We start from the raw sequence: 11626 nt of genomic DNA on the forward strand, positions 1-11626 counted from the left end.
CTACCCTGTTGCTGTCCCTTGCATTGCCACTACTGTATTCATACTTTGCTGACATCAGAATCCAGCTTCTTTAGGTATCCAAAGTGTGCTAAAGACTAGTTGTTTATCAGATGGGGACGCCTGAGGTATCAGTCGTCAAGGACTGAACATCTATAGTGGATTCTCTGACTCTCCATTCTAAAGACAACCATTGTTAGAATATAAACCACATGATATCAGCCAATATAATAACTCCTTTTTGCTTTTAAATATCTCTTCTTTTGTCATACAATATTACTAATTCTTCTTCTCCCCTCTCCTCCTTGTCTTCTTCCTTCTCATCCTACTCTCCTTTTTTACTCTTATTATTTCTTATTGTATGTCTATGAATGTTCTTTCATAGAGCAATTATGGGCCAGTTTTGTGAGGCTCTTCTCTTACTGTGATCTGGAGATAAAACTCCAGTTATCGAACTGTACACTTTATCTACTGATTCAGCTCAATAATTGTGAAATTCCTGCATGTATAACACATACACAGATATATTTTTCTGTAAGTTCTGTTTCTCTACTTAAAATTGATTGGCACAATTCCTTTTAATAGCAGTCTAGGATATATGGCCTCCTTAGTACTCTGCACTCCATGAAGTCAATGTCAAGACAAATCACATTTAAATCCTTAGGGCTATCAGGCAACATAGAAGAAATTTGAGAAAAAACAGGAGCGAGGATTTTAATCACATTTCTTGTTGAAAACAAGTGTCCCTGGGGACCGTGGAATGACTCGGAGTTTCACTATATATTAATTCATGTTCTAGAGTTGAAGGATAAAGCAGATATTGTATTTTTGTTACTTTACATTTTTTCTATGAATGAATTATTTGTATTTTGTCCATGTACCACATTCATGCAATCCCAGAGGAGATCAGAAGAGGGTGGTGGATCTCCTGGGACTGAAGTTGCATATGAGTGTGAGCTGTTCTATGGTATTTGTAACTGAAGTCAGTACTTCTAGAAGAGACAGCAGACACTCTTAACTGCTACCTTTTTCTTGAACCTTGGGATCAGAAGTTATGGATAAAGTCAACAGCCTCACTTCTCAACATACACACTGAGAAAATGTGGATAATATTAGTAAATGACAAATGATATGGTTTTTAATAATGGCTTTATGTGAAATTTAAAAATTCCTTCGCTAATTTCTTTAAAAATATAATTAAATAAAATGTAAGGCAAAACAAAAACTATCACATCTCACATTGAAGGTGAAGAAAACAAACCAACAGAAGGAATAACAGCCCAAGAAAAAGCACAAGAATCAGAGACCTACTGATTCAAATACTTCAGTAATTCCATAAAAAACAACTAAACTGACAGCCATAATATATATACAAAGGACCTTCTGCAGACACTTGAAAGCTCTAATATCTGGCTGTGAGACTAAATAATTGTTTCTATATGCTAAATTAGCATAAAAAGTATCAGCAGTACAGCATTACATCTAATGACTAAAAGAGAAGAATAGCAAAAGGTTATTGGAAAGTATGGCAGTTGGGAAAATGACAATGGGTCATGAGAGATAAAAGGATACAAGGTGGAGGCTCTGAGGATGATTGGAGGTATCTGGGCCTTGGGATGATGGGATAGAAGAAAAATCACAAAATTGACTTTTTGTTAAACAACTATAATGATGCCTGACACTTTTTATGCTAATTAAAGATTGAAATAATCAAACAACAAAAAAGATAAGGGAAACATAACCTGGTTCCGAAGTTCACTAGGAGGATCCAATAGAAGGACCCAGAGAGGCTCCACTGCTACCAAGGCTCTTCCTCATCACTGAGATGCTACAATTCTCAGGTTTTCCAGAGGAACAGAACTATTCACATTTGAGGAAACTGAATTTTGGCATCTTTGGGATTTATACATCAAAACAAAAAACTTTTTAAATACTTTAAGCTAGGACTAATATAACATAGATAACTGATATCTCAATAATAGACACTGGATAAGTTATAAATACTATAACTTGAAACTTAAATGCCCACCAAAACTGATATTTTGTATACCTGGTTTCGAACATCTGATATTGTTTGGTACCTTCTGGAAACTTTTACCATGACTCCAAACTTGCAGAAAGCAATTCACAAAGAGAAGTATTTGGCTTCATATCATCTATGACCATTTTTTTTTCTTGCTCTCTATTTCCAGGTTTACAATGATGCAACTTGGAAGCTTTTAATATCTCTTGTGATGGATGGAAATCTCTGAAAATGTAAGTCGAAATAAATCTGCCATACTTATCTTGATCATGTACTTTGGTGTCAGGAATGCAAAATTAACTAATAGTAGGAATCTGCTATTTTTTATTAAAAAACTGGTATTTGAAATAGGGGATTCTTTGGTGCTCAACATACTACTTTTATTCTAAAGTAGACAATCCCAAGCTGTTGCCCCATACAACTACTTCCTCCTGATTTTATAAACTTTACATTTACTAATCCATGTATATTTATGTAGAATCTCATGGATACTGAATATTTGATTTCAATGCCTTGTTTAATAGCAGGGCTGTGTATCTGAGAAGTTGATTCCAGGTGTACTGGTGATCTGCCCCAGATCCACTGCCCCCCCTGAACTCCAGTGGGACTCCATCTTCCAAGCTGGATGCCTCATACATCAGAAGCTTGGAAAAAGTCTCTGGCTTCTGCTGATACCAAGCTAACGAGCTATGATTTTTTTCAGTTTTTACAAGTGACGGTGACTTTTTCTTCCAGAGATGAAGACAGGAAAAAATGGAGTCTGAGTTATCTGCACATCACATGTGACACCTGGAATTAAAATTGCAAAACAAATACCCACATGATTAAGCATACTAAACAGACATTACCTGAAGAGCTGGCAATCACTGGCCAGTCCTAGGCAAATACCCACTGACCTTCCTTACCTGGGAGCCATCACAGCAGCAGTTCAAGGAAGCAAGTGGGGAACTCGCATGCACATGCTGTGTCCTGACTGTAGATGATTCCTGTAAGGGCATGTTCATCCTATGAAAAAGACTTCAGATCAGAGAGCTGGAGAAATTACATGCAAATCTGTAGGACTAGGTACAGCTGCTTGGATGGCTCATCTCACTAAGGCCTCAGCAAGAGTCTAGGCAGTGCAAGTATCTCCTACAAAAACCAGAATGTGAATATATTCCACAAAGAGTATAGGGGTTTCTGGAGGATTATAAAAGGAAGGCTGCACTCAGGTGTTTCAGGTCCCATCACATCTGCATTTAAGGGAACTGGATTACATTTCAGGATGGCCCACGTACAGCTAAGTCTCATAGAATGCACTGGTCTTGGTGTAAGCACATGGTGTTCATGCTGTTCAGGTTTCTGTGGGCTCAACATCAGCACAGCCCTTGGATGCCACAAAGGTCACACGTGTAGGCCCAGATCCTATATAAGAAGCTTATATTTTCGTATTTGTGTTTTTTATTTACTCATACATATGCATATGCATATCTCAGTTCTCAAAGAGGCCAGACAAAAGTGTGGGATCTTGTGGAAGTGGAGTTATTATATTTGGTTGTGAACCTTCAACTGTGGCACCTTGTGGCCAAGCTTGTGTCATCTGTATAAATAGATACTGCTCTTAGTTCTCAAACCATCTTTCTCTTCTCAATAAATTCATTTGGATCGTTAATTTCTGTTATGGTTACCTTCACAGTGGCTGATGAGTCATTAGTCCTAAAATTTGCAGAATTCTACCAGGGTTCTATTATCTACAGTTGTGAGGTCACATGAAAAGCCATACAAACTTGTCTTAGACCACTGTCACCTAGTATTAAAAAAGAAATACAGAAGTAGCAACAAGAACAGGCTCAAAAAATCTGAGACAAAAACTAATCCATACTTATGGAAAGTTATAAATTGGCGTTGACCCCATCCTTCCTCCATCCAGTATTTTCTGTGTTTGTAACATACTATCACACTGTGGGAAAGATTGATTTTATTTTGTGTACTCTGTCATATAGATTAGGTAAATGTTGACTACTACAAGGTAAGGTTCCCTGTCTAAGATTTGGAAGCCCAATCTCACTACAGGACAATTAAGGCCTAAAGCGATAAACCCCATAACAGGATTTGCTAACATATCCTGGCACTTGATGTTAAGAAGACCATGTGGTTCCTAGATGGGATTAATTTTTCAGATGAAAGTATTTCTATGCACAGTATACACATCCAAGGTAACTGGAAACTAGGTTAATGACTTATCCATTTTTATGTTAAATATCTGTGTGATATTTAACAGAAATGGCTATGTATCTATATCAAAATAGGATAAAATACTCTGGCATTCTTCAGACATCCTTTATGAGAAGGACACTTAAGAAGTCCTTTATCCCATTTCTATTGTCACGTGATGTGAAGAGGAACAGAGATCACAGAGCTCGCTGAAAATTCTCTGTTTCTTGGAAAGTTCAAATCCACTCTCAGAAATCTGTTGCCCCTCAAAGGAGACAACAATAACAACTTTGGTGTGTAGAATCCCTAGGGGCACTATGCAAAGCAGATTCAGTTAGAGTTGAAAACACTAGGTTATTCAGGAGGCAAGTACTGTTTCAATTCTTCATCAGCTACATATTTAGATATGGTGAAATGCACTTTCCTTAGAACACATGGCAACCTAGTTCACACTGGGACATGAACTGAACCAGAAATGTAGGCAGGATGAATATACTCTTACTCACACTAACTACTAGAATTAAATGAGTCAAAGAAAGCATATATCATCTTAGTGCAATAATCTGAGATGAAAGAGGACACAATAATAAGAAAGATATATAGGTAGGTTTGAGAAATAGAAGACTAAAACAGAAATCCTGTGATTTCATGCTTCTCTAGAGTGAGTGTAGAGCAAGGTATTATTCTTTGTGTATCACAGTCTAATTTTGTGTGTCACAACCATGATTTGAGCTCTGAAGTTTTGTAGTAGAAGTTTCGAAGAGCTCTTTTATATGGCAAGACCCAGAAAGCTTCCATATTTTTCCAAATAATTTTTGCATCAAAGATCATTCATAGAAAATTACGGTGGCTTATCTCTATAATCCTAGTATTCTTTGACAAAGAAGCTAAAAATATACAATGGAATAAAGAAAGCATCTTCAACAAATGGTGCTGGCATAACTGGAGACTGGCATGTAGAAGAATGCAGATCGATCCATGTCTATCGCCATGCACAAAACTTAAGTCCAAATGGATCAAAGACCTCAACATAAATCCAGCCACACTGAACCTCTTAGAAGAGAAAGTGGGTGGTACCCTTGAACGAATTGGTACAGGAGACAGCTTCCTGAACATAACACCAGTAGCACAGGCAGTAAGATCAACAATTAATAAATGGGACCTACTGAAACTGAGAAGCTTCTGTAAGGCAAAGGACACAGTCAGCAAGACAAAAAGGCAGCCCACAGAATGGGAAAAAATATTCACTAATCCCACATCGGACAGAGGGTTGATCTCCAAAATTTACAAAGAACTCAAGAAGCAAGTCTCCAAAACAGCAAAGGACCCTATTAAAAAGTGGGCTGCAGAACTAAATAGAGAGTTTTCAATAGAGGAGTCTAAAATGGCTGAGAGGCACTTGAGAAAGTGCTCAACATCCTTAGCCATCCGGGAAATGCAAATCAAAGCAACTCTGAGATACCATCTCACTCCTGTCAGAATGGCTAAAATCAAAAACACCAATGACAATTTATGCTGGAGAGGGTGTGGTGAAAGGGGGACACTCCTCCATTGCTGGTGGGAGTGCCAACTGGTTCAGCCACTTTGGAAAGCAGTATGGAGATTCCTCAGAAAAATGGGAATAAACCTACCACAAGACCCAGCAACTGCACTCTTAGGCATATATCCAAAAGATGCCCATTCATATAACAAAGATGTCTGTTCCACTATGTTCATAGCAGCTTTATTTGTAATAGCCAGAACTTGGAAGCAATCTAGATGTCCCTCACCCGAAGAGTGGATAGAGAAAATGTGGTACATCTACACAATGGAGTACTATTCAGCAGAAAAAAATAACGGAATCATGAGATTCGCAGGCAAATGGATGACACTAGAAGAAACCATCCTGAGTGAGGTAACCCAGTCACAAAAAGAGAAACATGGCATGTACTCTCTCATATATGGATTTTAGACATAGATCTGGGGAGTGCCAGCCTACAATCCTATGGCCAGAGAGTCTGGGAAACAGAAACTACATTTAGTGGCTGGTTAAGTACTGAGCTGAACTCAAGAAAGCCAGTATCAGAGAGGGAGGACTGATGATCAAAGGGATTAAGACTGGGCTGGTTTAACCCCCAGAAACAGCTGACCAGACAAAGGTTAACTCTAGAATCCCAGGCATCAGCATGGGACTGATCAAGACCCCCTGAATCTGGGTGTCAGTGAGGAGGCCTAGGTAATCTATTGAGCCTTGGGCAGCAGATCAGTACCCATACCAAGTATACACACGGACTTTGGACTCCCATAGAACAATGTGAGGTGCACTCTCACCCTGAACTCTTGGGAAAGGGTCTAGGCCCTGCCCTATATGAAATGACAGACTATGGACACCCCCGTGGAGGGCCTCACCCTCCCTGGGGGAATGAGGGGATAACGGGGGGGGGATGCGAGGAGGGCACGGGAGGAGGGGAGGGAAAGGGAGAGGGACCTCGTACTGACTTGTGAAGCAACCTTGTTTCTTATCTAAATTTAAAATGGAAAATAAAAAATATTAATAAAAAAAAAGCAAAGGAAGGAGGATTTTTATGAGTCTGAGAATACATTAGTTTATACTGTGAGTTCTAGACTAAAATAAAATACAAAGTGACATACATTGTTAATGTTCTAACCTCTAAAACATACCTTCAAATATGATTTAAACCTTTTAATGAGGTTTCTTTCTAAATCTAAATCTATTTTTCCTAAATATTGCATCCCCTTCTTGCTTTAAAAGTAAATGATGTTTATGTGCATCAGACATAACATCAAAATTGGAGTTTTTGATGTGCAGTATTCACAAGTAAATGAAAACACATACTGGAATTTTGAAACCCTAGACTCAACATTGCTATTTGATTCCAGGCTGCTCTGTGCTATGTCAACTCATAAGGCCACCACCAAATGTTCTGGCACACAAGAAACAACCAGGCAAAGAGAAAGACTCTTTACCAAAACAAATAGTTAAAGAAGAGCCTCTACACAGCTCTTAAGGTGAGTGTGGGGTCATTTGCAATGAACTTGGTTGTCTCATAAGTAAGCAAATAAAGTATAAGTTGCTGTGATTCTTTTTTGCAGGGGGTGAGGTCAAGACAGGGTTTCTCTGTGGCTTTGGAGACTGTCCTGGAACTAGCTCTTATAGACCAGGCTGGTCTCTAACTCACAGATATCCAGGTGCCTCTGTCTCCCGAGTGCTGGAATTAAAGGCATGCATCACCACTGCCCACCTAGTTGCTGTTATTCTTGATTCTACATTTTGATTCTGAAGAATTATCTTGATTTCCATGAATGTATTACATGAAAACTGCCTCTGCAAATCAGGAGAGATATTCTCTTTATCATAGCACACAATGAATCTTCCTGCACACATTTATAACTCATCCATATAACAAAACAAAAGAAATATGTTGGTACATATTTATATGAATAATTTCACACACTGATGTTATTTTAGAGGTTAGCATAGTATAGATGCCAAGGCAAAGATACAAAACTTTCTGGTTGTAACAGAGAAGTGAGCATAGTATGCTCAATTACTGATAATAACAGAAGTGATTGGAGACCCATGATTATATGTAAAAGGACAAGGTCCTCCAAAGGATTGTATATTTTCAGTTGGGTAGAAAGGAATTCTGTGACTAAGTTATTTAAGTTTTCAAACTTTATGTAGGTATATGCTTAGGGCTTAGACATATGCCTACTAGACATTATTCTGCAAGTAATAAAGAAAGTAGCACAAAAAAATCGGGAGTACTTTCTTCTAGATTTTCATAGTACTGAAAGTTCTTTGTGTGTTCTTTCTGCTTTATCAATTACAGATGAGGTCATGTGGGGAACTTTTGAAGATTTTCTTTATTCAACTGTGTTTCATAAGTTAAGTTTTATTTAGAAGGAACAGAAACTCAGGTTTCATTCCAATCAGTTACCTGAATTTACTTTTTAACAAATAATTATAAACTTCAACCTATAAACTCTTTTTTTTGTGAAACTATGTAATCACATATTAATTTATGTGGGATGTTTCTTTTTTCTGTGCTCTCTGATAATACACATGAGACAATAAGACATGAGGTGTACATGGAAATAAAAAGAAACCCAAATAGAGCACAAATAGGCAGTGCTGTATTTGAGCTCTAACCCTGAACAGAAGATGAGGGCATCTCAAGGAATGGTACCTAAAGCAAGACTTTCTTCCTCAACATCAAAGGGGATTCTAAGCCAGATCTCAGAACCTACCAAAAGTGTCAGGAAATAATGGAAAAATGGGGATTTACAAATAAAAATGTAGATTCCTACTCCAGATCCATCTGCTTTGGGGTCACTGTTGCTTCCTACCATGATCCCATTTCATCTCTCTGAACAATGATCATTCATCACAAAAAGTAGCCAAAAATGTATCATAACCCTAAATATACAGAAAAATGCTATGAGTTTCCTAGAGAAAGGGGAAGAAAATCTTGGTGACATGTAGATGACAACCTTTTAGAGAAAATGCCAATATCTCAATATGCAGCAATAAAGATGAAATGTCTCAGCTGTACTACATTAAAATCTATAACCAGAGAATAAAATGGAATTCACAAAGAAATCATTTACAATGTTTAAAAACAAAATATATTGCTTGTCATGTTTCAATGTTTCTCATTTCACAAGAAAAATGTTTTCTAAAAACTGCCAAGAACATTTTTGTTTCCCCCTGTCTCACAAGATTATGATATCCTGGCTGCATCCTATACCTAAAATGTGACCAATTCTCAGTGCCAAGGACTTAGGCTGTGCTAAGGAACCCTTTCTCTTATTAAGATTACGGTGTTCTCAGTCATCAGAAAGGCAGTGAACCAAGCTAGAGGAAACATACATTTTAGCATCTTCATACAGGCATTAAGAAATTAAATTTTTGAACCTTCACCTGTTCCATATATCCAGGGGAGATGTCTTAGTAGTCATTAATGATGTGGTTCAATATTTCAAAGATTTGGAAACTATAAAGTGGGAAAAATTACTTTGTCATAATTTAGAGTTTCATACCTTCGTATTTCTCTTTTTACTACATAGATTTACTTACAAAAGAATGCAGTCAAGGTTTCTATTGCTGTAATGAAAAAATTAGCTGTAAGAAACTTTGGGAGGAAATTGTTTATTTTGCTTTCATTTCTATATCACATTCCATCATAAAGAGAAGTCAGGAGAGGAATTCAAGAAAAGCCGGAACCTAGAGGCAGGAACTGAAGCACAGTCCATGGAAGAACACGGCTTACTTCTTTGTTCCTCATAACTTTCTCAGCCTGCTTTCTTATATCATAAAGGACCATCAGTCTAGGGATGGCACTGCCTTTAGTGAGGTGGATCTTTGCACATCAATCTTCATTCAAGAAAATGAACAACAGGATAATATGATGGGGACACCTCTTTTTTTTTTTTTTTGGTTTTTTGAGACAGGGTTTCTCTGTATTGTTTTGGAGGCTATCGGTCCAGCCCAGCCTCGAACTCACAGAGATCCGCCTGCCTCTGCCTCCCGAGTGCTGGGATTAAAGGCGTGCGCCACCACCGCCCGGCTCAGGGGACACCTCTTTTACGGGTCCCTCTTTTCAAATGACTTATGTTTACTTAACATAAAAACAGATACTACATGTGCACTGTGAAAAATAAATAATACGATAATACTTTCATTGTTTGAGATTTGATGATGGTAGAAAATGCAAATTTAGGAAGTATATTGGATTTAAGAGTGTAAGTGACTACATAATAAGAAGACTCCTCAACTTCTGTGAGGAATGGCTTGAGTAAAAGTGGTTAATAAATCCAGTAACCAAAGCACATAGGAAATACCCTCCATGGCTAATTTTAGTTACAAACAGAGCTCTATCAATATAGTTCATTGTTTTCAGACACTTACAACTCTGACAAGACTTGTTTGAATTAATGAGACAAAGGAATTGTAATTTGAGGAGACACATGGTTTTTCTAGACATGAAAGTTTAGGCATGACATATCATTCCCTTAATTAGAATCCATCCTGCATATGACTTTGTTTCACACTTCAACTTCACACTAAGGATACGTAGCAATTATTGAAAAATGAATCATCTCTAAACTCTGTATTTAAACTGTGCCGAATAGAAGGAATTTGTAGTCTTTGTGACAATTTCTTACATTGTGAAATGGAAGCAAGGAAACATATACTGAACTCATATTAAAATAATGTGCCGGGCAGTGGTGGCGCATGCCTTTAATCCCAGCACTCGGGAGGCAGAGGCAGGCGGATCTCTGTGAGTTTGAGGCCAGGCTGGACTGACAGCCTCCAAAACAATACAGAGAAACCCTGTCTCGTAAAAACCAAAAAAAAAATAATGTGCTGCTTATAGACTCTAGATGCTGGCTCCTATATGCAAGCAGATTGTCTATACTTCTCTGGTAAATATGCAGACCCTTAGAGACAAGGGCCTTTAGTGAGTAATTAGGAAAAGTATCTGCAGGTGTGCCTCCCAGAAGCCCCTGCTAATTTGCATGTGGCCAAAGCACAACCCACTTCTCAGAGTACTTCTTGAAAGGCTGTCCATGCCCTCTGAGGGTTAGTCAAACTGAGGATACAGCATGGATAGCATGGATGGAAGATTCCTCACTATACTGCTGAGGCTTCTTATGCTCTGCCTTACAGGTAAGAAGGCATGATTTCATTTATTTTCTCAAATCACAGTAGTCAAATCAAAGTGGTTAACTAGTCTTTGAGGAAAATCCTATTATAACTTTAATAATTGTGTTGATTTTTTTCTAATTCCCCAATCAATCAGGAACCAGATGTGACATCCAGTTGACCCAGTTGCCATCCTCCCTGTATGCATCTCCAGGAGACAAAGTCACTATCACTTGCAAGGCAAGTCAGAACATTAACCAGTACTTACACTGGTACCAGCAGAAACCAGCAGAAGCTCCTAAGCTCCTGATCTACCGTGCATCCAATTTGCAGACAGGAATTCCATCTAGGTTCAGTGGCAGTGGGTCTGGAACAGATTATTCTCTCACTATCAGCAGCCTAGATCCTGAAGATGTTGCAGTTTATTACTGTCAGCAAGGTTATATACCTCCACAGTGATACAAGAAATAACAAAAACCTCTCAAAGAAGCAGAAGTGTGAAGCTGTGCTGCCTCAGCTGGGCTTCCAGGTCATGCTGACAGCATTTCTCAAATATAGTAAGATTTTGAAGCTCACTGGCAGGTGTTGGTGAAAAGACTATGGGGGATGCTATATTTTCACACATAGCAATGCCTTCCAATGACTTCTTTATTTTGTTTTTGGGGGAGTTTCAAGACAGGGTTTCTCTGTATTGTTTTGGGGCTGTCCTGGAACTCGCTCTGAAGACCAGAGATCTGCCGGCCATTGCCTCCCTATTTCTGCGA

General features: G+C 38.3%; 1 gene segment (V, D, J or C); it reads left to right on the forward strand.

The window, feature by feature from the left end:
* Positions 1–10822: 10822 nt before the first annotated feature.
* On the forward strand, positions 10823–11321 carry LOC101837505. The segment is given in 2 exon segments: positions 10823–10886; positions 11020–11321. Coding segments are annotated over 2 exon segments (366 nt in total).
* Positions 11322–11626: the final 305 nt, after the last annotated feature.

This window comes from Mesocricetus auratus, unplaced genomic scaffold (genome assembly GCF_017639785.1).
Source record: "Mesocricetus auratus isolate SY011 unplaced genomic scaffold, BCM_Maur_2.0 Super-Scaffold_100676, whole genome shotgun sequence".
Taxonomy (NCBI): Eukaryota; Metazoa; Chordata; class Mammalia; order Rodentia; family Cricetidae; genus Mesocricetus; species Mesocricetus auratus.